Below are 25,604 nucleotides of genomic sequence, written 5' to 3' on the forward strand. Positions count from 1 at the left end.
TTTTTTTTTTTTTTCTCAAGAAAAAATAACTTTATTTGGAAACCGAACATAAAACATAGTGCAGTCAGTAATCAAACGTGTTCCAGAATGTCCCTTCCAACATATACCCCACATCATTTGTTTATTGACAAGAAGCATTGTATTCAATGTCATTCAGCCGCGGCCCCCACCCCCCACATAATTTTTGCTAGTAAGCACAGAAAAATCAAATATGCAATGGCACTGAGTCACAAGTAGCTCCCCCTCCAGGAGCCGGCGCATAACACCAGTCCCGGGCACTATCCAACCAGAAGGCGGCTCAGGACCAGCTCATTAGGCATTTCAGTCACTGTATGTGACTCATTTCTCTAAGGATACAAAGGCGACTAATGGGGTGTTTATTGATTTCATACTATTTTCTCCCTTTCATTTTTATTTGGTGGATACTTAAAAAAAAGTCTCATCAGAGTCTTTTCCTTGTTAACATTGACCCTCATGTAGCACATGTTTTGTCTTTCTAATTGATGTTGAAGCTAAGCTACCGTGGTTAGGACACTTGACATACATAAATATACAAACCAGGCAGTGTGTAGAAAACAAAGTGTGAATCGGAGAGAGGGGATTTTAGCACTGTGCTGTTGCTTCCCCAAAGAAACTCTCATAAATTGGGCATTAACCTGGGGTGGAGCTGACGACAAGATTTGACGAAGAGGTGATTTTAGTGCCAACCACAGCATGGATAACTACATACACTTGGCACCCTGGGGTATTCAGAAATAATTTTTTAGGTTGTGAAAATACATCTTCTTTAACCACTTGCCGACTGCCACACGACTATTTACGCCGGCAGTCAGCCCCTCACAGGCAGAGCGACGTAGTACTAGGGTCTAGGGAGCGAGCGTGCCCCCGCGCGGTCACGGACCCCCCCCCCCCCCCCCCCGCGCATGTGACCGGTGGACCCGATGTCACTCGGCGATCGTCGGTGCAGAGGGAGAAAGGCAGGCGGCTGATGTAAACAAGCCGCCTGTCAGTCTCCCCTGTGTAGGAATAGTGATCATACGGTTCTACTATGTAGGACCGTTGATCACTGTTCCTACACCTCAAGCCACAGCCAATCACAGTTAGAATCCTGCCCCTAGGGACACACATAACCCCTCCCTCTCAAAAAAAAGTTAACCCCTTCACTGCCAGTGTAATTTTTACAGTAACAGTGCATATGTATAGCACTGATTACTGTGGTAATGTCACTGGTAACCCCAAAAGTGTCAAAAATGTCAGTCAAGGGTCCGATCTGTCCGCCGCAATGTTGCAGTACCGCAAAAAAAATCGCAGATCGCCGCCATTACGCGTTGAAAAAAAAAACAACAAAAATCTTTCCCTTTGTTAGTAAACGCGATAACTTTTGCGCAAACCAATCAAAGTACGCTTTTTGCAATTTTTTTTTTTTTTTTATGTAGCAGAAAACATATTGGCCGAAAATGTTAAATTTTGATTTTTACATTTTTTTTTGGGGGGGGGGGGGGGAATTTCATATAAAAAAAATTTGAAAAATATTGTTATTTTTGCAAAATTGACTCCCTTTTCTTTTTTTTTTTTTTTTAGTTTTTTTGTTTATAGCGCATGATCAAAAAACCGCACAGGTGATCAAATACCACCAAAAGAAAGCTCTGTTTGTGGGGAAAAAAGGACGTCAATTTCATTTGGTTACAGCGTTGCATGACCGCGCAATTGTCCGTTAAAGTCACGCAGTGCCGAATTGCAAAATAGGCCCTGGTCAGGAAGGGGGTAAAATCTTCTGGGGCTTAAGTGGTTAATGGAAACCTGAGCCTTTTGTTCTGAAAATGCTAGTCTCCTAGTGGTGATGGATGATTTGATGGTTTTAACACTTAGTAAAGCACTAACCTGGAACAAGTATGCAGATTGGGACCAGTTACTTTACTGACTTCACTGGCTTTATCCTTGTTTGGGATCGGAGTACCTTGAAATCAGGAACAGCATGATTACTAGGCAGCTAGCATTTTCAGGAGGAGATCAGCAGGCTGGACTGCACAAGTCATTTGACTGGTAAAAGCCTTATCCTTCTTCTTTCTGTTTTGTTATTGAGATTGAAAACAGGACAACCTCAAGATATATAGTGAAACCTGTAAGTGTACTTAAAATAAGGTTTACTGTACTACAAGGCAGTTCATTTTGGTGTGGCAGTTTTGTGCCAGTCTTAGGATAAATAGAATTTAAAAATAATTTCGCAGGTAAAACAGCCCCTTCTATGCAATTCATCTGTGTATTTTGCGGTTTGCCTGGAGTTCAGATTTAACATTCGTTATCTTTTTCTGTTTGCACAGTCCAAAATGTCCTCCTCCCAGCCTGAACGGTCTTCCATTGGTAACACCATCCAACCATCCCAAGCCGCCACATTTATGAACGATGCAATTGAGAAGGCCAGAAAAGCGGCTGAACTTCAGGCCCAAATCCAAGCAAAGCTGGCCTCAAAAATTGACCTTTTAGGAACTGCCAATATGGTGGGCTTGGCTAACTTGCATGCCATGGGAATTGCTCCTCCGTGAGTACCAGTTCTTTCTGCTTGTTTCCTGATATTCTTAATGTAAACACTTAGCCTGAGTTCACACTGCTGAAATGCGATGTGGTGCGAATTTGCATGCTCTTGTCCAAGGTGAGGTGCGAATTTACGTTACGATTTGCAATGTAGAGCTGTGAACAAATTTGCAATGCACCTGCACCAAAGCAGTCTTTTTTTTTTTTTTTCTGCATCAAATTCGCGAAGCTAGTATGTGCACCAAACACGCAAATCTATTTTATTCCATTGACAAGCGAATCTTGATCTCCTTAACCGCATCTACACTGCTCAAGATTGTAAACCCAGGCTTAAAATGGTATTTAATATCTTATTGACTGTTTGTCAGAATGTAACAAGTAGGTAGCTACAAAACCATTTTTCTCTTACGTCCTCCGACAGTCGCCGCCCCTTCATATTCATCACCAATGGGTTATGTCCTCTTATCCGTAGGAGTAGCTAGGCAATAGAATATGTTAGTACAAAAGACTTTTAACATATCCCCACCCCCAGGGGGTGGTCCCCTCAGTACATAACCCTCCACTTCCTGTAACCAAACCAGTTTCATTTGTCTAGCTGTCAGGAGTGGCTGGATGTTTCTGTGCTGGGACACCTTGTCTCAGCTCTCTTTCCTTTCTTTGGATTTTATTTGAGTTTTTTCTCTCTTTCTTGTTAGCTGTTATTTTATCAGCGTTAGTTAGTTCTTCGGAAGAAGAGGATCATGCGGGCTGCGTCTCGGGCTGACCCCCCTGGTCGCAGGTTGTGGGTCAGTGGTTTCTCAGCCCGCCATCGAGCGTTCAGTCAGGTATCGCTCCTGAGTTTTCTGAACGACCCATCCCTGTGTCGTGCAGGGATGCCAGGTGAGGTGGCTACCTCACCGGACGCTGTGCGGTTTCTCAACCCACCTTCTGATGCGTCCTAGATGCGACTCTCCCTGCCTTATGTTCAGCGGTTTGTTCGCCTGTGCGGGTTCCCCACGCCATGTTAGAGGTAAGTGTATGTATGTGGGGACCTGTCTGTCTGGGGGGTGTCAGTCTGGGACTGTGTTACCTTACCCTGTGTTCACAATGTTACTGTCTCCCTATCCCTCATGTTGCATGCTGTGGGCTGCAGGAGGGGGGGGTTGTGCTGCACTCTGTGTCAGTCTGTATGTGAACGGCTGTGTGCTGTGGGGCTTGAGTTTCTCATGCTTGGGGCACATTGCAGCGCCGCTGCGGCGGTTTAACATGCTTCCTTTTGCTGGGCAATTTGGATGTTTTTTTACTTCACCCTCATGGGGTGTGGGAGCGGCGGTTTCGGCGCCAAACGGCGCCATTTTGGCTGCGATCGCTCCGGCCGCATGTTTTGAATGCATGGTGGCCATTTTCTTGTAGCCTCCATAGGCTTTAATAGAGCGCCCTGTATACCAGCACTTCCTTTCCTTCAGGAGCACCGCAGGCAGCAGCAGCAGCAGCGATCTCCAGGTTCATTTCCCTCTATTCCCTGTATCCTGCCTTAGTTTAATTGTCCCTGTGGGGGTCCCTTGTGTGGGGTGTTTGTGTGCAGTGGGCTACGATCGCAGCGCTCTCTTAAAGGGGCGGTCACCCATTTATTTTACTGCTTCAGGGGCATGGATTCTCAGGAAAACAAATTTCCTACAACTTTAGTGGGAAGCCAGGGGTCTGCACTCTCCCCCCCTGGGGGGGATTTGGCTGCGATTGTGGCTAGCCTTGCGACTCAGGTGCAAATGCTGGTGGCTGCTCAATCCACAAAAAGGCCCAGAGTTTCAATTTCCTCTGATTCAGAGGGTGATGGTGCTGGGGCTGATGTGGCTGGGGTCTCCTTATCGGGGTCCCGTTCCTCCCTGGACCTTATCGGGTCAGAAATGGAGGCTGAGGTGGAGGGGGTTGATAATTCTCCCCCTGGCTCGTCTGAGGAGCTTGCACTCATGGATGAATTGGTTGCTTCTATCAAGCAAACACTGCGGTTAGAGGAAGAATCATGTCCTCCAGCTGCCTTGGCTGCTTATGGGACGCAGAAAAGGCGCAAAACGTCGCAGGTGTACCCCTGCACTGATGATTTCCAAAACGCTGTGAAAGAACAGTGGCGTAATATACGCAAGTCATTTGCTGTACCTAGTAGGTTTAAGCTACGCTATCCCTTTACGCCTGCTACTGATGAGCGCTGGTGTATTCCACCGCCGGTGGATCATGCGATAGCGGTTTTGAACAAATCCACTGCGATTCCGGCTGAAGACACCCCGGTGTTCCGGGATGCCACGGACAAGAGGATGGAATCTCTTGCCCGTCACACCTATTCTATTATGGGTTCTATGTTAAAAGCCTTATTTGCTTCTCTTATGGCGGCCCAAGCGGTCGCGAGCTGGACGCAGGTGCTTAGGCGGGTCCTGGTGGCTGATTCTGCCCCCCAGGCGACTTGGATATGGTGGATCAAATCCACCAGGGTGTCATGTACTTGTGTGATGCGGACCTGGATATGGTTCCGTTGGCTGCACGTGTACACAGTGTGGCGGTGTTAAATCGCCGCCTGGTTTGGTTGAAGTGTTGGTCTGTGGATCAATCTTCCCGTAAGACTTTGGCCAATCTGCCTTATGATGGTTCTCGCCTTTTTGGCGAATCCTTAGATGCACTAATTAAGGGAGTCACGGGTGGTAAGAGCACGCTCTTGCCCCAATCCCACAAGCCCAAGGCGGCTCCTGGTAAGAAGCATGCTTCCTTTCGACCCCATCAGGGGTCCTTTCGTGCCTTTCGGTCACACTATAGGGGCAAGCCGTCAAAGGGTCAAGGCTCCCACAAGAAGCCGTGGGCTGGTAAGCAAAAGTCCGGCCAATCCGGTTCTGCGGCCCACAACAGTGCGGCCTGAAGGGGCGCCCTCACCCGAGTCTGGGGTGGGGGGACGCTTGCTCGCTTTCTCTCGGCCATGGCTGTCCCGGGTTCGGGACAGGTGGGTTCAGGAAGTCGTTCGATCTGGTTACAAGATCGAGTTTCTCTCTCGGCCGAAGAGCAGATTTTTTCCCTCAAATCTTCTGTTATCCCCGGAGCGTTTGCGGGACCTGCGTCTAGCGGTGCAGGACCTGAGGGCTCAGGGTGTGGTGGTCCCGGTGCCTCATCGGGACAGATTTCGGGGGTTCTATTCCAATCTGTTCACCGTGCCCAGGAAAGAGGGCAAGGTACGTCCGCTTCTGGATTTGAAGGCGCTGAACCGCTTTGTGCGGGTGCGCAAATTCCGCATGGAATCCCTGCGGTCGGTGGTGGCTGCCCTGGTTCCGGGGGAGTTCATGGCTTCCATCGACTTGAAGGATGCGTATCTTCACATCCCCATTTTCGAGGGTCACCAGAGGTACCTTCGATTCGCCATAGCGGAGGATCATTACCAATTTGTGGCTTTGCCTTTTGGTCTCGCCTCGGCTCCGAGGGTGTTCACCAAAGTGCTGGCTCCGGTTCTGGCCTTGTTGAGAGCCCAGGGCATATCGGTCCTGGGATATCTGGACGATATTCTGGTTCGGTCTGCGACCAACCAAGGTCTGGTGAAGGATCTGTCCGTCACGTTGCAGACTCTGCAAGAGTTTGGTTGGACGATCAATTCCCAAAATCAACATTGTGCCCGTCAGTCCGCCTCCCATACCTGGGAATGATTCTGGACTCTGTCCAGGCGAAGGTCTTCCTACCGGACGACAAACTCAGGACTCTTCAGGAGGGAGTCAGGTCCCTCAGGGACAATCAGTTCTCGTCCATTCGGACGTGCATGCGGTGTCTGGGATTGATGGTCTCGGCTTTCGAGGCGATTCCCTTCGCTCAGTTTCACACTCGGGGTCTCCAAGCGGAGATATTGTCCAAGTGGGACGGGCGACCGCACTCTCTGGATCTTCAGATATCCTTGAGTTCTCAGACCAGAAGGGATCTTCTGTGGTGGCTTCGGTCCCCCTCAGTGTCGGGGGGCAAGTCTTTTCGTCCCCTTTCGTGGACGGTGATCACCACGGACGCCAGCCTGTCGGGCTGGGGTGGTGTTCTGGGCGTTCTGTCCGCCCAGGGTGTGTGGTCGAAGGAGGAATCCTCCCTTCCGATCAACGTTCTGGAACTGCGAGCGATACTCCTCTGTCTTCGTCGTTGGACGGACAGTCTCCACGGCTGTCCGGTCGGGGTGCAGACGGACAATGCCACGGCGGTGGCTTACATCAATCACCAAGGGGGCACCAGGAGTGCCCAGGCGGCTCGAGAGGTGGCTGCGATTCTGTCTTGGGCCGAGACGCATGTCCCGGCAATATCTGCAGTTCACATTCCGGGAGTGGAAAATTGGCAGGCGGATTATCTGAGCCGCCAGACCCTGGACCAGGGGGAATGGTCCCTTCACCCGGATGTCTTCCAGATGTTGTGCGCGAAGTGGGGCCTTCCGGAGGTAGACCTGTTCGCGTCTCGTCTGAACAACAAAGTTCCACGGTTCGTGGCAAGGACGCGCGATCCTCGGGCAGACGCGTCGGACGCGTTGGTTGCCCCGTGGCATCAGTACCGACTGATGTATGCGTTTCCACCGCTCCAATTGCTGTCCAGGTTCCTTCGCAGGTTGCACTCGGAACCAACTGCGGTGATTCTTGTGGCACCGGACTGGCCTCGCCGGTCCTGGTACGCAGACCTCGTAAATCTGGCAATCGACGTCCCGTGGCGTCTGCCTCTTCGAGAAGATCTTCTGTCGCAGGGACCGATCTTCCATCCTGCTTTACAGTCGCTGGCTTTGACGGCCTGGCTGTTGAAACCGAGGTCCTGAAGAACAGGGGTCTTTCCCCTGAGGTCATTCACACCTTGATCAATGCGAGGAAGTCTTCCTCGGGGAAGGTTTACTACCGTACTTGGAAGGCGTATTTTGCCTGGTGCGAATCCAGGGGTTTCTCTCCTACCACTTATTCGGTGTCTAGGGTATTGTCCTTCCTTCAGACGGGTGTTGAACAGCGTTTGGCGCTGGCTACGATCAAAGGTCAGGTGTCCGCTTTGGCCGTTCTGTTTCAGCGTCCTGTGGCATCTAACGCTTTGGTTAGCACTTTTGTGCAGGGGGTACGTCATCTGATCCCTCCTAGGAAGGACCCTCTACCCCCTTGGGACTTGAATCTAGTCCTGTCTGTATTGCAGCGTGCTCCTTTTGAAAGGATCAGGGAGATCTCGCTGTCTTTGTTATCCAAGAAGGTCGCCTTTTTGGTGGCTATCACTTCGGCTCGTCGAGTGTCGGAGCTGGCAGCCTTGTCCTGCAAGTCTCCGTATCTGGTTGTGCATTTGGACAAGTTGGTCTTGCGACCTAACCCTTCCTTTCTTCCAAAGAGGGTTTCGGACTTTCATCTCAATGAGGATATTGTCCTGCCTTCGCTCTGCGCGAAGCCTAAGCATCCGACGGAGGTGCTGCTTCACTCCTTGGATGTTGTCCGGGCGATTAGAGTCTACTTGAAGTCGACTGAGTCTTTTCGCAAGTCGGATGCCTTGTTTGTTCTTCCGGAAGGTCCTCGGAAGGGCATGACGGCGTCGGCTTCTACCATCGCCAAATGGATCAGACAGACCATTGAACAGGCCTACGCTTTGAAGGGGAAAGTTCCCCCTGTACCTGTGAAGGCGCACTCTACCAGGTCTCTGAGTACGTCTTGGGCCTGTCGTCATGGGGCCTCTGTGGCCCAGGTGTGTAAGGCGGCGACTTGGTCGACCGTTCACACTTTCACAAAATTCTACAGAGTAGATGTTCAGGCATCGGCTGATGCTTCCTTTGGCCGCAAGGTTCTTAGTGCGGCTGTTCCCTAGAGCCCTTGTTGCGGGTTCTTTGACTGTTTGGGACTTTTGTTTTTTCCCTGGGTTTTCTTGCTCCTGTTGAGCGAGTGTTTTGTTCTTATGCCCAACTGGTTTCCTTCCTTTGGTAAGGTTCCTTTCTCTGATGGGGAGACGGCGTTGCCTTGGGCGCGGCTGCGTTCTTCCCACCCCTCATGTTTACACTGCTTTGGGACATCCCATTGGTGATGAATATGAAGGGGCGGCGACTGTCGGAGGACGTAAGAGAAAACGGAATTTTTGTAAAATCTTACCTGTAAAATTCCTTTCTCTGAGTCCTCCGACAGTCGCCGCCCCCGCCCCTCTTTTGGGGTTTTTCATGTACTCTCTACTGCTATTTCACTGAAACTGGTTTGGTTACAGGAAGTGGAGGGTTATGTACTGAGGGGACCACCCCCTGGGGGTGGGGATATGTTAAAAGTCTTTTGTACTAACATATTCTATTGCCTAGCTACTCCTACGGATAAGAGGACATAACCCATTGGTGATGAATATGAAGGGGCGGCGACTGTCGGAGGACTCAGAGAAAGGAATTTTACAGGTAAGATTTTACAAAAATTCCGTTTTACATTTAGTGCCGGTTCACACTGAAGCGGCACGTCTTCGGGGGGCGACCTGTGAAGTCGCGTGCACCGCTGGGCACCGCGACTTCGGCGCGACTTGCAGGGACTTCACATAATGGAAGTCAATGCAAGTCGCTCCCAGGTCGCCCCAAAGTAGTACAGGACCCTTTTTTCTAAGTCGGAGCGACTTGTGTCGCTCCTATTAGAACGGGTCCTGTACTACTCAATGGACCGCGACTTGTCAGACTGACAAGTCGCGGCAGTGTGAATGGGCTCTTAATTTCTGTGCCTAATTCAGCAATAGCTTTTGTTACATATCATTTAAAGGTTATATGGATATATATGAGAGGCAAACCTACATTTTTTTTTATATTTTGCATTGTGTATCTGAGAAAAATTTTCTCAGTTTGACCAATGATAATTTAACCCTTCCACTGCCAGGTCCGTACGTCATATGGACCTAACAAATCCGACAAGCAGACTCCTGCCTGTTAGATGGAAGCATTCAGGCGGCTGCGCTGCCACCCAATTGCTTCCACATACCCCCCTCTATGTGCAGCCCACTGTGTACTTAGCCGCCACTTGCTGGGCACCATTTTGCAGAGCATGGCAGAGTGCTGATGCTAAAATTATCTGTGAAGTCAACGTTACTGTAGACCTCCATGTGTGGAATATGGAGAAGGGGAAAGTGTTGCTGAAGCATTTGATCACGTAAGAAGGGATGCATTTCACTGACCCAGGCATTTTTTTCTATTCTATTTCCTGTGTTTAAGTTTTACTTTCGGTTTCACAGAACGTTCTAGCAAGCCTCCTGAGCAGTTGGGGATAATGTTTTTGGGGTCCCCTGTGGGTTTTCCTTACTCTATCAGGTTGTACTGGATTGGGATTTGTGATGCTGCTAGTGATGCAGTGGGAATTGTGCGATCTTTTTAAAGTGACACTGCATTATTTTAATTCAGTATAAAATGGAGTCCTAGGACAATGTTTCACCTAAAGACCCCCTCAGTGCGGCTGCGGGAGCCTCTGGGTCACAGTCCCGGTCTGCTTTTACAGCAGTTCTGGAAAGCCTGTTGTCAAATGTAGATTTTGTGTTTAAGAATATTGATAGTCGCAAACGTCCGCTGCCTTTATCTCTGTTGGTGTTGTCCTCAGATGTTGAGGCAGATATGGCCGCCATGAACGCTCCCCATCCGGGTGGATCAGTGTTCTCTCATTTTGATGGTGAAGAGGACCTGTCTTCAGCCGCCGTGCTGGAACGTGCATTTGTGGAAGCACTCCTCATAGTTTCCATGCGTGAAACTTTAAAAATGGCAGATGAAGCTACAGCATCAGGTACGCAGGTGTCTTTTAGCTCCCGCAAAGCCCAGAAGTCAGGCAAGTTGTTTCCTTGTCCAGAGCTTCCAGTGGAGGAATCCCCGACATTTACAGACCTCGTCATCTACACGTGTTGGCGGGTTCCATGATAAAACCAATCTTTGTGAACGTTCTGGTGTCAGACGGTCACTGAATGAATGGGTGAAGTTACTTAAGGGGAACTTAGAATTTGAACAGCTCCCCCTGGCGCTGAATGAACTCCTGGACCAGATGGCTCAAGCCCTTGTGTTCATGTGTGATGCGCCCTAGGATGTGGCTCCCCTAGTGACCAGGGTGTCTGCAGTGGGGATTGCCATTAGACTCATGGTGTGGTTAAAAACCTGGTCGGCGGACCTGATTTCCAAGAAGGCTTTGACTGATCTTCCCTTTACGGGACTGAGGTTGTTTGGATCCTCTCTGGATGAATTGATCAAAGATCTTACGGGTGGGAAGAGTACTTTTCTCCCTCAATCCTCTAAGGGCAAGGCGCCACGTCGTAGACGGGGCCTTCCTTCACTGCTCATAGGATGCTTTTTCGTACCTCCTGGGTCGCAAGAAAAAAAAAAGCCGTTCACATCTTCTGGGGGTTCCAAGAAGCCATGGTTCGGTAAATTAAGACTGGCCAGTCCGGTTCTGCAGACAAATCCTCGTCTGCATGAAGGGGTGCCCACACCAGCTTCTGGAGTGGGGGGACGTCTTCACTTTTTTCCGAACCATGAACTTCCTTGATTCAGGACAAATAGGTTCACAAACTGATCTGATCAGGGTACAAAATCAAATTCCGGTCTCGACCGTCGGACAGGTTTTTTTCCATCCATCTCCAGGCCGGTTAAGGGTTCTACGAGAGGTGGTATAAGATCTGCTTGCACAAAGGGTGATTGTGCCAGTTCCCTCTCAGGAATGCTTACAAGGGTTTTATTCAAACCTGTTTACTGATCCACGCTACCTCTGTGGGATCTGAATTTGATACTATCTGTTCTTCAAAAACCTCCGTTTGAGAACATTAGGGAGATTCCTTTGCTTATCTTGTCTCAGAAGGTTGCCTTTTTAGTGGCTATTACTTCTGCCTGCAGAGTATCTGAATTAGTGGTGTTGTCCTGCCGCTCACCCTATCTGGTTGTCCACAGAGATAAAGTGGTACTCCGACCTAATCAGTCTTTTCCTCCTAAGGTGGTTTCTGATTTTCATTTGAATGAAGACATTGTGCTGCCTTCAATTTGTCCTAAGCCCAAGCATCCCAAAGAAATTGCATTGCATTCTTTGGATGTGGTTCGGGCAATTAGTCTACCTGGCGGCTACGGAGTCATTCAGAAAATCAGATGCACTATTTGTCCTTACCGTGTGTTCTCGTAAAGGATCGGCTGCGTCTGCTGCGGCCATATCTAGATGGATCAGACAGATGGTAGTTGAGGCTTATTTGCTGAAGGGCCAGGTTCCGCCTTTCCCTGTGAAGGAGCACTGTGCTAGGGCGCTGAGCGCTTCCTGGGCTTTTCGCCATCAGGCGTCAGTGATGCAAGTTTGCAGGGCGACAACTTGGTCGTCGGTGCACACATTCACAAAATTCTACAGTTGATGTGTTGGCATCTTCAGATGCCTAAGAAAATTGTCTGGGATCCAAGCTAGGGTGTGACCGCTCCAGGTGAGGCAGTGTCAGACGACCGCACTCCGAGGTTGAAATCAAAAAGGAGTGATTTATTCCACATCAAATAAACGTCAAAGATACAAACTGTGAGACATGGGACAAAAGGTAGACGCGTTTCACGACTAAGGATGTCGCTTTCTTATTACCAACTTGGTAATTGATTTCAACCTCGGAGTGCGGTCACTTTTTCCTTTATCTTCAGATGCCTCTTTTGGCCACAAGGTTTTGCAGGCTGCTGTCTAAAAGATCTTTTTTTTTTCTCTTTGAGGGTGTAAGTTTTTTTTTTTTCTGGTTGAGCTCCATGTTACCTGGTTGGCTACATTTAGCTTTGGGAGACTACATTCTTTTTTGCGTTTTTCCCACCCCTCATGCAAACACTGCTTTGGGACGCCCCAATGGTCAAGAAGATATGAAGCTGCGTCTGTCAATGAACGATAGAGAAAACTGGATTTTTTACTTACTGCAAAATCCTTTTCTCTGAAGTTCATTGACAGACGCAGCACCCGCCCCTCTATTTATGTATGGAATGGGGTTGTGGTCTTCTAAAACACTGCTTGCAACAAAACTGAAGGCTATAGCAAAGTGTGTGGGGTTATGCCTGCAGGGACAGCCCCATAGGCCTAGTAAAGCTTTTTCCTGTCTAGTGTCCTGCTCCTGTAGGGGGCAGTATAACCCAATGGTCAAGAAGATATGAAGCTGCGTCTGTCAATGAACTTCAGAGAAAAGGATTTTACGGTAAGTCAAAAATCCAGTTTTTTTTTTTTTTTTTTATCGTGCACAGCTTGATGAGAAGATTGTTGCAGCACTGGCACTTTGAGTACAAACTGAGTAACTGAGTAGATCATTTATTATTCACATCATTAAATATCTACCTTGAGAGATCAGGCACACGTAATATTACCGTTTGCAATTCTTTATGCAGTTTTATTATTATTCTTTTAATTTTGAAGCATAGCGCCACTTCAGTTTTTGTAAACAACTGAATTTTAGATGTGGGGAAACATTGTTAGATTGTGAGCAGCAGCTTCCTATTTCTTATATTAAATGGTAGCGCATAGGTTTCTAGACCTACAAACTTTATTTACTACCACTCAGCACTGGCCTGTACATATTGGGGGAGGGTAAACTTCACTGCTCCTCCAAAAGGGATTATTGTGGTTACTGACATCAATGATGGGGTTATTGCAGACACTGATGCCAAAGACCTACTACAACAAGTAACAAGCAGTTGATTTCTGTGTTACTTGATCATTTGAAGTATCTTACCTTTTAAAGCTGTGCAGGATTACTCATGTGTTATTGTCCCTTACAGGAAAGTAGAGTTAAAGGACCAATCGAAACCCACGCCTCTTATTTTGGATGACCAGGGCCGCACGGTAGACGCCACAGGAAAAGAGATTGAATTGACGCATCGCATGCCCACTTTAAAAGCTAACATCCGCGCTGTCAAGAGAGAACAGTTCAAACAACAGCTGAAGGAGAAACCATCAGAAGACTTGGAGTCAAACAGCTTTTTTGACCCTCGAGTTCAGTTCACACCTGCACAGAGGCCAAAACGGGGCTTTAAGTTCTATGAAAAGGGGAAATTTGAGAAAATAGCTCAGAGGCTGCGGACAAAGGTACCTACATTTCCATTTTCTTATGTGTACTTCTACTGAAATCGCCTTCCGTATTGCTCTTTTTCTTCATTGACAGCTTGTCTGACAGGTGTTCATATTGGTGGGTCCCATATATTTTCTTGTTCTTGGGTGATAGTAGTGAGAAGTTACATTTTTTCCAGTAATAATGGTCATCGGGGCATATAGAGAGGAAGTCTCCTCAACAGGTACACAAATAGCAATAACCCCTGACAGGTTTTTCCCCGAAAATGAAAAACAATATTTTAGTTAATATTTTAGTTGCTGAGTTCTGTTTTAATTTTCCCTTTGAGGATGATTCTCTAGGCTCCCTCTGAGGTGTGTGATCAGGCAGAGCTGGCTAATCATTTAGCAGTAGCAGTGTAAAAATTTCTGCAGTGTTTAATCAGATAATTTTAATGTGATTGATTGGTTAAAAAATTGTTTGTGTCAAACAGGCTCAGCTGGAAAAACTACAGGCGGAAATCTCCCAGGCTGCCAAGAAAACCGGCATCCAGACTTCCACCAGATTAGCTCTTATCGCACCCAAAAAGGAGCTGAAAGAAGGAGAAATCCCAGAGATTGAGTGGTGGGACTCGTTCATCCTTCCCACTGGCAGTGAACTGTAAGTGATTGGTACAAAGACTTTAAAGATCTTATGTTGTATTGACCTACACGTACTGCCATTGCTAAACTCCTGAACGCAGTTCCCAGTTCATGCAAATCATTTGGCTTCAATACAATTAGGTTACTAAGTTGGAGTAATGCCCCATACACACGTGCAGATTATCTGCAGACTTACCAAAACCATATAATATGAGGTCAAACCTAAACACTTTCAATTTGTATGCAATCCGGCAGGCCCTTGCACTACATAGAAATGGTAAGTTTGCAGACAAAAGTCTGCAGATAATCTGCACGTGTGTATGGGGCATTAGTGTGAAGCACGTAGTCCTATCTTTTGAACTACTTACTTGTTCTAAGGCGTAGTTTACCTTTTGCAAAAAATGAATACATTTGCCAACATTAGTAAAATGGCAAATGGGACTTGTAGCCTTCCGTTCATAGACCTCTCTGAATGGTTGGCACAGCTGGAGGGGAAGTCTACAGTGTCCGCCATAGACAGAGGGATTGGCTGCAGGAGATAAAATCGCTAGATTCCCCCATCTACACAGTGTTTGCAGGGGAATCCCTCCTGCAGAGCCATTGTGTTCTCACTGTTGGGTGGTGAAGAACAGAACACAGTGCCAATTGCTATAACAGCCACTAGCAAAATTTGCATGTAAAATCTGGCAGGCTGGTTGTACACAAGTTGATCAATCAACTTTGACACATTCAGCCCTGCCCATACAGGGTTCTAATCTTGGCTGGTTCCTACTGAACCAGTCACAATTTGAACTGTCTATGGCTGGCTTTAATCCATGGTGTTGAACTTGAGAACTTTCAGCACCTACAGTACTGGCTTCAGGTTTTGGTGCTTACTCAAGCTCTCAGCATCAGAAAATTCTTTACACTTCTTGTAGTTTAAATGGTTTTGATTTATTTTGTCCTATCCTACTTTTTTTCATTGTTCATCACTTTTCTTGTAAACTGATTGTCTTCCCTTGCGTGTCTGCAGTCTGACCGTTTTCTCTAAGATTACTTCTACTGAATATTATGCCAGGTCTATTACTGCTCTATAATTTTCCACAACAGGATTGCTTTAAGCAGTAGAATCATTTTAAGAAGGGTTCCACCATTTCTGTTTTGCAGTAAAGACCTTGAGGTGGGTAACAAATGAAAATGTAGGTATTTATTGTTCTTTTAATTGTTTTACTTTAGGAGAGTAGAGGCGTTAGCAGAGCGGGAAGAATTTCATGGAATCACAAATCTTGTGGAACACCCAGCACAGCTTAACCCACCAGGTACAGACATTGCCCAGCTTTCCCCAGATGTGAAGTTGCTCTAGGATGATTATCTGTATCCTAATACACTCTGTGTCATTATCTCAGTTGACAAAGATGCTCCAGTGACACTCGGGATTTACCTTACCCAAAAAGAACAAAAGAAATTGCGGCGTCAGACGAGGAGGGAGGCGCAGAAGGAGTTGCAGGAGAAAGTAAGATTAGGACTTATGCCTCCACCAGAACCCAAAGGTAAGTGGCAGTGTAGATTTATGAGCTGCTTTGTGTGGATACTGCCAATCCATATTATGTATTTTTTTTTTTATAAAATTCTGTGAACAGTTGTGTGGTGTTTTTTTATTTTTTATAAATGTAATTTAAGTAGTGGATACTATAATTTCTTTACACCCACTTAAAGCAGATATTCACGCTCCCTACCATACCCCCCTTCTTTTTTTTTTTTTTTTTTTTTTTTTATTTATTTATTTATTTTTTTTTACCCCCTCTTACCAGCACATTTAAGATACCCACCCACCTAGCGGATCTAGTGTTCTGCTGAGATCTGCTTCTTTTTTGCCCCCTTTATCCTATGCTGACCCATTCTTTGACTTCATCAGTAAGGGCCGGTTCACATTTCTGCGAGTGCGCCGATCGCATGTAATTCGGAGCACACAGCTCCTTCATTACATGCGATCGGAGGTGCGGATGCAAATTCAGCCATACACTTTGCACCAAACACACACATGACACTTGTGCGATCCGATCCTGTGCGAACTGTCAGATCGCACTGCGATATGCGATCAAACTGGGGGTGTCGTTAACATTTCATTGACACCCCCTGCGTATCGCATATGGCAGTGTGAACTGCCAGATGTGCGTTTGCGATGCGGGAACAGGCTGCGAATTTGCAGCCTTCCCGCATCGCACAAGTGTGACCCGGCACTACGCTGTTGTCTCTTTCAGGTTAAGCTGGCAGTTTCCTGATTACTTGCCACCTGGCCCCATCCCCCTCCATTTTTCCGAGTGAAGGACTATGCCTCCTGGGATATGTTGGGTACATATCCCAGGAGGCGGAGCGGGTGACGTGCGCATCATTCACCTAGTCAAATGACGTGTATGGGAAGTGGCCCAGTGCTTTGTTAAAAAAAATAAAAATGCCCTGCTGCAGAGGGGAGGAGGAGTGGATGGGAGGTGACATGCCCTGAAAGGTGAAGATACAGTTTTGAAAAATTTTTGCTTACAACCATTTTTACCTGCCATAATGCTTTTCTAGGTGCCAAATTCCTCTCCATTTTGTAAGTTCTTGTCTCCCTAAATCTACTATTAAACTGTCACTTCAGGAAATGTTGATCTCTTGGATCATCCTCCACAGCGCTTGATGGTTCTTTGCTCTTATCTTATCCTCCTATCCCTGTAGGAAACAAAAGAAATGTGAGGTCAGAGGGAGAAAACTGTAAGATCTGCAGGGGAGATCAATACTCATGGAAGTGTCATTTTCCTGGCAGGCTTTAGGAGATCAGAACTCCTATTAACCAAGCACCCAGTAGCTGCCCCGCAAGAGTTTTAAAAGCCTGGTTATGATGTCACAGGGAGTAATGTCGTTGCTTACTGTAGCAGCCTTTCTCAACCTTCTTAACATGGAGGAGCTCTTAAATAACTTTCAGGTCTTGGGGCACCCCTGAAACATACATTTTAAACAAAGCGTCAGTTAGAAAAGCCTTTAATGCAAGTTGAAGTTGTCAGACTCCAGAACCACATACTAATTCTGATGCAACAAGGTTGGAAGAAAGACCTGATCCTTCAGCTCAAGCCTCCCCCATGTCAATAACTGGCTGCTGCAGGGGAGTGGAGGACGTGTCAATAATGACTGGTCTTTAGAAGCCTATGTGTGATATCATGGAATTAAGAGCCATTTTCAAGCACTCCCCTACACAGAAATGCAGGAACTAATTAAAAATGTGTAAGTACCCAGATCTGTGTTGTGTACAGGATAGGTAGGAGGAGGGAACATTTTTAATAGTTGTTGTTGTAGTTAGGCTTTTCTTCCACTTTAAATCTGCTCATTTTCACAGCAAACAGCACTGTCCCGGCCCTGAAAATTGCACAAGAGTAGATCCTGCCTGATGCTTCCCGCAGATATTTTCCTTCATGATATTTTATCTTTAGTTTAAAGTGGTTGTAAAGACAGAAGGTTCTATGCATTCTATACAGTACGGTAAAAAAAATAGCTTCTGCATGCACCCCCCTGAAATACATACCTAAGCCTGATCTTTATCCAGCGTAGTGCAGGGGAGCCAAGGGCTCTCTTCCCTCCTCACTGGCTCAGATACATTGGCTTCTGCTGTTGTCAATCACAGTCAGTGATGCGGGGGCAGCTCCGAATCCTGCTCCCTTTGTGTCAGAGGCATAACTACAGGGGTTGCAGGGTTTCCAATTGCAACCGGGCCCCTTGCTCCAGGGGGCCTGTGTGGCTCCCCTGTAGACCTAGAAAGGAGGGGCAGCATGTAGAGAAATCGCTGTCCTCTTTCCTCCTGTAGCTGCAGGAGGAAAATGGAGAAGATTGGGTCTTCTGTATGCTGCCCCCGCCGCTCCTCCTATCCAGTTCACTTGTGTTCTGCTGTCTCTGGGCCCCTGTGTGCTCCCTCCCCTCTCCTGCCGGCTGCTGCAGGGGATGTGTCACAATAGAGAACCAGGAAGGGGTCAGTAAATATGTAATTTACCAGCTCCTTCCTTTTCTGTATGGACAGAGTCATAGTCAGTGACATTGTAAAAAAAACTGAATAAAATAATAAAAAATAATATAATTAACATACCAAAAAATAAAAACTACCAGGATCACAAAGGTCACACTTGCAACCGGGCCCTGGCATATTCAACCACCGTGGGGAGGTCCCAAGATGGCAGGAAGGTATACAGTGGTTCTAACAGAGACCCCATTTACGTTGATGTAATATTAGACGAGGAACGTATCTAGTGCCTGTAATCTTGGGATTCCTGTAATAATTTTGAGAGGCTACTGACTGTGAATTCTCCCTCAAAATCTACATATTTGCAGTTATTCTATTGCATATAACCTCTTGCACTGATCTGCCCCTCAACGCATGTGTCTGCCAAGGTCTCTACCGCAGCTGGAAATATCGGTCTGCCTTGGTCTCTCTGGCCCTGAGGAAGCCCTGTTGTGAAACGCGTCGGCTTGCAGGGGACCCTAGACCATGCTACCTAGAGACTGTAACATCTAATGAGATACACTGTATTAGCATTCCCCATGGGAACATATTTCTACATATGCATTTTTCTTTTATCCAGTCTTTCTATGTAGTTATAGTATATTTTGTTTTTTGTCTTTTTATATTATATATATTGTATTTTTTGGCATATAAGACTACTTTTGACCTCAAAAAATCCCCCAAAAAAGGGTGGTCTTAAACGCCGAGTATAATATCTCCAAGGTAACCTAAGTATAAGTATTACCAGTAGATGTAATCTCTCAAGACGCTGGCTGTGTGGGAATCCTGTACCGGTATACCGTATGTACCGTAGCTTCGGCTACATACAGTGTACCGCGCTTAACCAATCAGGGAGAGCGATGTATTCTATTATTGAATGCAAGGCCTGCTCAGATTGCCGGAGTAACATCAGCCCGCCTCTCTGACTCTGCCAATCCAAGCAGGCTTTGCATTCAATAATAGAATACATCGCTCACTGTGATTGGCTCAGCGTGGTACACTGTATGTAGCTGAAGCTACGGTACATACGGTATAGCGGTACAGGATTCCCACACAGCCAGCGTCTTGAGATTACATCTACTGGTAATACTTAGGGTACCTTGGAGATATTATGAGAGATTACATGTATTGCAGTACTAGGGTACCTTGGAGATCTACGAGAAATCTGATGTTTTTCAATGGTGTTGCCTTGCTTCGGAAGGGGGGTAGTCTTACACGGCGAGTATAGCCCAAAACCTATGTTTTAACTTATAAATTAGGGGGGTCGTCTTATACTCCCAGTCGTCTTATATGCCGGAAAATACGGTATGTCTGTTCAATAAAGAGAGCAATTTCAATTAATTATATGGTGTGATAATAGTGATCATCCTCTCTCCAATTGTCCATACAAAGCCCCATCTTTCTCTTGGTATTTTGTTGTACACAATAATAGGGGTTTGGGCACATTATGGCGGCAATTGTTATTTGTGCACACATATATGGTTTGTTTTTTTTGTTTTTTTTTTTCCCAGTAAGAATATCTAATCTAATGCGAGTTCTGGGAACTGAAGCTGTCCAAGACCCTACAAAAATAGAAGCCCATGTCCGAGCACAGATGGCAAAGCGACAGAAGTAAGTAAACATACGTCTTCTTTCTGTTTCTTGTTTAGGGCCTTCCAAACCAAAATTAATCAATACGCTAGATCAGAGGTCTCCAATCTCTTCAAACAAAGTGCCAGTTTATTGTCCTTCAGATTTTAGGAGGGCCGGGCCGGATTGTGCCCAGCGGGGCAGAAAATGTCCCTGGGCCCGGCATCCGTGACAATAAAAATAGCCTCAGGGTTGGTGGTTAATAGGAGGAGAGGTGGTGCCCTTTATTAGTAGGAGGAATAGTATCCCATCATTGGTATGGGTGGAAGAAATAGTGCTCCATTGTTGGTGTCAGTGGGAGGAATCGTGCCCCAAGGGCTGGATAAAGACTAGCAAAGGGCCACATCTGGCCCTCAGGCCACAGATTTGAGACCCCTGCACTAGATGATTCATAGCAACTACACATTACAGAACTGTAATGTGTAGTCACAGCATGTTACCTTAACTGGAACTATGTAGCAGAGGGGTTGGTAGAAACCATGTTGCACTGGTGTGGGTGTTTTTATCTGTTATCTTTTACTATTCTGGATTAACCTCTTTTCAAAAAGAAAAAAAAAATACTTTCTAGAAGTTCTTAAAAGTTTTATCTGGGATTAGGCTTTATTTTTTAAGTCACTTAAAGTCCATGTAGAGCTGGTATAGGGTGCCCTCGGTGTTGCACAACATTTTTCCGGACACGAAGGACGTCTGTTGGAGGTGTCAAGAGGAGGAGGGCACAATGCTCCACATTTTTTGGTCTTGTCCCCGCCTTCAGACATTTTGGAAGGATGTCCGGTCTCTTTTGGGGGAACTTTCGGACCGGGTTGTCCCAGACACTCCGGAATTCTTCCTTCTCCAAGTATCTCCTATGCCGATTTCTAAAAGCAAGAAATCGATTATTCCCCATGTACTGTGCGCAGCAAAAGCTTGCATCCCGATGCTTTGGAAGTCAACTAGGGTGCCGATGATTAAAGACTGCATGCACAGGATGGAAGACATTAACAGTATGGAGGATCTTACCCTTACGAAGCAGCACCGCAGGGACCGCTATGAAAGGATCTGGGGGTACTGGAACGTCTTTGTGCTTTCTGACAAGGGGAAATCGCTGATGTGCGACTAATTCTGGGCCGGTTGCCACCGGAGGGATGATCCATGCGGGGGGGTTTTCCCTCCTCCTTCCCCCCCCCCCCTTTTTTTCTCTCTCTCTCTCTGTTTCTTTCTCCATCCACTCTTCCTGTTCTGTCCTACCCACTACCTTCTCCTTGCTCTCCCTTTCCCACCTCTTGTTTAAATTAGGGAGTGACGGTCGGGAGGGTTCTCTTTTCCGGTTACAAGTTGTCTATATGTTCCATATGGTGTTTAGCCAATGAAGGGTCTGTGGGAATACGGTGGGCCTTCCCCTGTTTACAGGGGTGGGCTAGCTAGTTACGATACGCACTGAACTGTTAACTGACCCAATGATATATTTTGATGCTCGGTTCTTGTCTCAGTACTGTTTCTTGTTGTACTTTATTGACGTGTGCTTTATGGTTGTCTTGCCTACCGTTTCTCCTTTTTAAATAAAATATTTGAAAAAAAAAGTCCATGTAGAACTTCCATGATAGTCTTAGATTACCCTCACCATGTCGACAACGCTGCTGTTGGCTTTTACTGTAAAATGAACAGTCACCCTGTTACAGGGAGTGAGAGGAGGTGGTTCCACCTTAACAAAGCTACTGCCATACTAGTATAGTATGCACCGGTCTTTAAGAGCCCAAATAATGAGCTTGTGGAAGCCCTCTAGAGCGGTGTTCTCGCTGGCATTAGCTGCTCTTTAGAACACACAGAATAAATGACTGCACTTTTAAACATCATTTGTGAAAGACTGCTGGTGGTTATGTCATCTCAAAGTTGAATCTTTGTGGACACTTTTGGGGCAGCTTGCATCTCAGACATGTGGCCACAGAAAATGTGCTGCGCCAGACGTGCACCAATAAACATAAATGATGTTAATATAATCAATATCTGAAGTCCATACAAGCTGTGATTGTGCTCAAAATCCAATAAATGTGCATTAGTGTCCAAGTGTCCAAATCAGAAATGCATTCTGGTGAAAAGTGCACAACAATCTGTGAAATCCCTCCACCTGCTAGATTGGCCTCTCACCTCCAAACAGGACCCAGACGGGCCAGCAAAAGCATATACTGGTCTCAAGACACGGGACATGCGATGCAAAATATAAAAGGGAAAATATAGTGCTCTCCGTTTCAACAATCAGGCTTTATTGAGGAAAATAGAAGTTTACTCACATGTACAGGGCACTTCACCGTGCCTTCTGTTATGGCAATAATAGCGTGTGTCACTCGAGAGATGTTCTGCGTCGGTCACGCAAGCTCCGCCCCCCTATGCGCGTTACGACGAGCGTATGGCTCCAACGTCTTCCTCGGTAGGGGTGGCTTGTGCGTGCCATGCCTCTCTTTAAATAAGTATGCCTAGAGGTGGATTGGTTAGTGGACCTCTGCTCCTCCCATTGTTTCTAGCACTACACTGGACACCAGAACCGAAGATACAGGCACTTCCTCTTCGGTGTCACTGGTTAATAATGCTAATGGGGCAGTTTTATTCGATTAGCGGTGCAATGCACATATATTAATCAACTCGGAGATCGCGTGTCATCGCCCACATCTCTCTAGTGCTATATATAATTTAAAACATAACAATGCCAAATATTAAAATACATATATTTATATAAAAACATCTAAAATATATATATCACGCTACAATCATAAAATATTAAATACTCATAAAATATGCAAAGTATTTAATACCTCTAGGCATACTTATTTAAAGAGAGGCTTGGCACGCACAAGCCACCCCTACCGAGGAAGACGTTGGAGCCATACGCTCGTCGTAACGCGTATAGGGGGCGGAGCTTGCGTGACCGACGCCGAACATCTCTCGAGTGACACACGCTATTATTGCCATAACAGAAGGCACGGTGAAGTGCCCTGTACATGTGAGTAAACTTCTATTTTCCTCAATAAAGCCTGATTGTTGAAATGGAGAGCACTATATTTTCCCTTTTTATATTTTGCATCGCATGTCCCGTGTCTTGAGACCTCCGGAGGTGAGAGGCTGGAGTGTCTTTCCAGGAGTCTGATATCCTCAGTATATGCTTTTGCTGGCCCGTCTGGGTCTTGTTTGGAGGTGAGAGGCCAATCTAGCAGGTGGAGGGATTTCACAGATTGGTGTGCACTTTTCACCAGAATGCATTTCTGATTTGGACACTTGGACACTAATGCACATTTATTGGATTTTGAGCACAATCACAGCTTGTATGGACTTCAGATATTGATTATATTAACATCATTTATGTTTATTGGTGCACGTCTGGCGCAGCACATTTTTTGTATTTATTTTGATTTATTGTGGGATGTGAACACGATTGGTGTTTGCTGCCGGCTATATTTGTTTTATGCACAGTGATATTCAAGCACCTTTTCAGTACATTATTCACGCACAGTGTTTTTACCTATTTTGAGTGTTATATCACATATTTGGTTTTGCACTGATTTTTTTTTTTTTTTTTGTTATATATGTGGCCACAGAAGGTGCTACCCCAGGATTACAAACTGGAGCTTCATTTGTCTGCCCACTCATTGGTTTTTCACACGTAACTTTCTTATGTCACTACACAGATTAGCAGATCTCCATCGAGCCTTTTCATGTCGTCTGAACCAAGGGGTGATTTTTCCAATGGCAAAATGGTTTCAAGGATTTTCCTTCCAACATTTTCTGTTCCCAAAGCCATAGGGGCAGCTGTCTCATATTTCATCTTAAAGCTCTGTATGTCTTCATTTGAGCACAGAAATTCTAGATGGGATCTACCAAGTCTGTTGTTGCCTCCTTTCACCAGGCAGACTTTCTGGCTTCTGGTGGACATCAAGAGCACATACCTAAATATCCACATTTTCTTGTCTGCACTTTGGGTCATTGCCAATGTGCTAGGGCCAGCATTACCCCTGCTGCATTCTCATGGCCTCCCCTTTGAAGAATACATAGACATCCTTTGGTTGTATTGGCCTAGGCTCTATTGGAGAAACGTATCTTTGACTGTCTAGACATTACAGTGCTTCAGATAGATCCTAAACCTTCAGAAATTGACATTGGAACTGACTTATTTGGAATATCTTCTAGTCCTAGACACAACTTTGGGAGAGTTTCTTCCACAGGGTAAACTTTACACTCTCGCCCCTGTCTGTCATTCCTTCCAAAGGTTGCCTCTGACTATCATTTGAATGAAGACATTGTGTTGCTTTCCCTGTGTCCCAGGCTAATCATCTGAAGGAAATTGCCTTACATATGTGGTCCAGGCAATTAGGGTTTACCTGGAAGCTACGGAGTCTTTTAGGAAGTCAGACTCTCTATTTGTGCTCACGGACGGACCTCACAAAGGGTTGCCGCTTCTTCTGCGACCATTTCCAGATGGGTGAGACAGTGGTTCAAGCCTATTCCTTTTCCTGTCAAGGAGCATTCTACTAGGGTGCTTAGTGTCTCCTGGGCTTTCCTTCATCAAGCGTCAGTGACACAGGTTTGCAAGGCGCCCACCTGGTCGTTCGTGCACACTTAAAAATGTTTTGAAAAGTGGATGTGTTGGCATCTGCAGATGCTTCTTATGGCCGCAAGGATTTGCTGGCTGCTGTTTAGAGGACCTGGTCCTCTTTGAGGGTGTATTTTTATTTTTTTTTCCCCCAGGAGAGCTCCAGTTGTTTGAGTTCTATGTTAACTGGTTGGCTATGGGTAGCCTTGGGAATTTTTTTCTGATGTTTTCCAACCCCTCATGTTTAACACTGCTTTGGGACGTCGCGATGGTTAAGAAGAATCAGGAGCTGTGTCCGTCAATGAACGAAAGAGAAAATGGGATTTCTCTTACGTCCTCCGACAGTCGCCGCCCCTTCATATTCATCACCAATGGGTTATGTCCTCTCATCCGTAGGAGTAGCTAGGCAATAGAATATGTTAGTACAAAGACTTTTAACATATCCCACCCCCAGGGGGTGGTCCCCTCAGTACATAACCCTCCACTTCCTGTATCCAACTCAGTTTCATTTGTCTAGCTGTCAGGAGTGGCTGGATGTTTCTGTGCTGGGACACCTTGTCTCAGCTCTCTTTCCTTTCTTTTGGATTTTATTTGAGTTTTTTCTCTCTTTCTTGTTAGCTGTTATTTTATCAGCGTTAGTTCTTCGGAAGAAGAGGATCATGCGGGCTGCGTCTCGGGCTGACCCCCCTGGTAGCAGGCTGTGGGTCGGTGGTTTCTCAGCCCGCCATCGAGCGTTCAGTCAGGTATCGCTCCTGAGTTATCTGAACGACCCATCCCTGTTCCGTGCAGGGATGCCAGGTGAGGTGGCTACCTCACCGGACGCTGTGCGGTTTCTCAACCCACCTTCTGATGCGTCCTAGATGCGACTCTCCCTGCCTCATGTTCAGCGGTTTGTTCGCCTGTGCGGGTTCCTCACGCCATGTAAGAGGTAAGTGTATGTATGTGGGGACCTGTCTGTCTGGGGGGTGTCAGTCTGGGACTGTGTTACCTTACCCTGTGTTCACAATGTTACTGTCTCCCTATCCCTCGTATTGCATGCTGTGGGCTGCAGGAGGGGGGGTTGTGCTGCACTCTGTGTCAGTTTGTATGTGAACGGCTGTGTGCTGTGGGGCTTGAGTTTCTCATGCTTGGGGCACATTACAGCGCCGCTGCGGCGGTTTAACATGTTTATTCCTTTTGCTGGGCAATTGGTGTGTTTTTATACTTCACCCTCATGGGGTGTGGGAGCGGCGGTTTCGGCGCCAAGCGGCGCCATTTTGGCTGCGATCGCTCCGGCCGCATGTTT

General features: G+C 46.5%; 1 protein-coding gene across 1 annotated transcript in view; it reads left to right on the top strand.

The window, feature by feature from the left end:
• PRPF3 (pre-mRNA processing factor 3) overlaps positions 1-25,604 on the top strand; it is a 72,066-nt gene that overhangs the window by 21,107 nt on the left and 25,355 nt on the right. The window contains exons 5-10 of the mRNA XM_082275914.1: positions 2,322-2,539; positions 13,220-13,526; positions 13,982-14,148; positions 15,345-15,427; positions 15,515-15,658; positions 19,644-19,743. Coding sequence (XP_082132040.1) covers positions 2,322-2,539; positions 13,220-13,526; positions 13,982-14,148; positions 15,345-15,427; positions 15,515-15,658; positions 19,644-19,743 — 1,019 coding nt within the window. The remainder of the gene's footprint in view (positions 1-2,321; positions 2,540-13,219; positions 13,527-13,981; positions 14,149-15,344; positions 15,428-15,514; positions 15,659-19,643; positions 19,744-25,604) is intronic.

This window comes from Pelophylax lessonae (assembly GCF_965119305.1).
Source record: "Pelophylax lessonae genome assembly, chromosome: 13".
In the NCBI taxonomy this organism is placed as follows: Eukaryota; Metazoa; Chordata; class Amphibia; order Anura; family Ranidae; genus Pelophylax; species Pelophylax lessonae.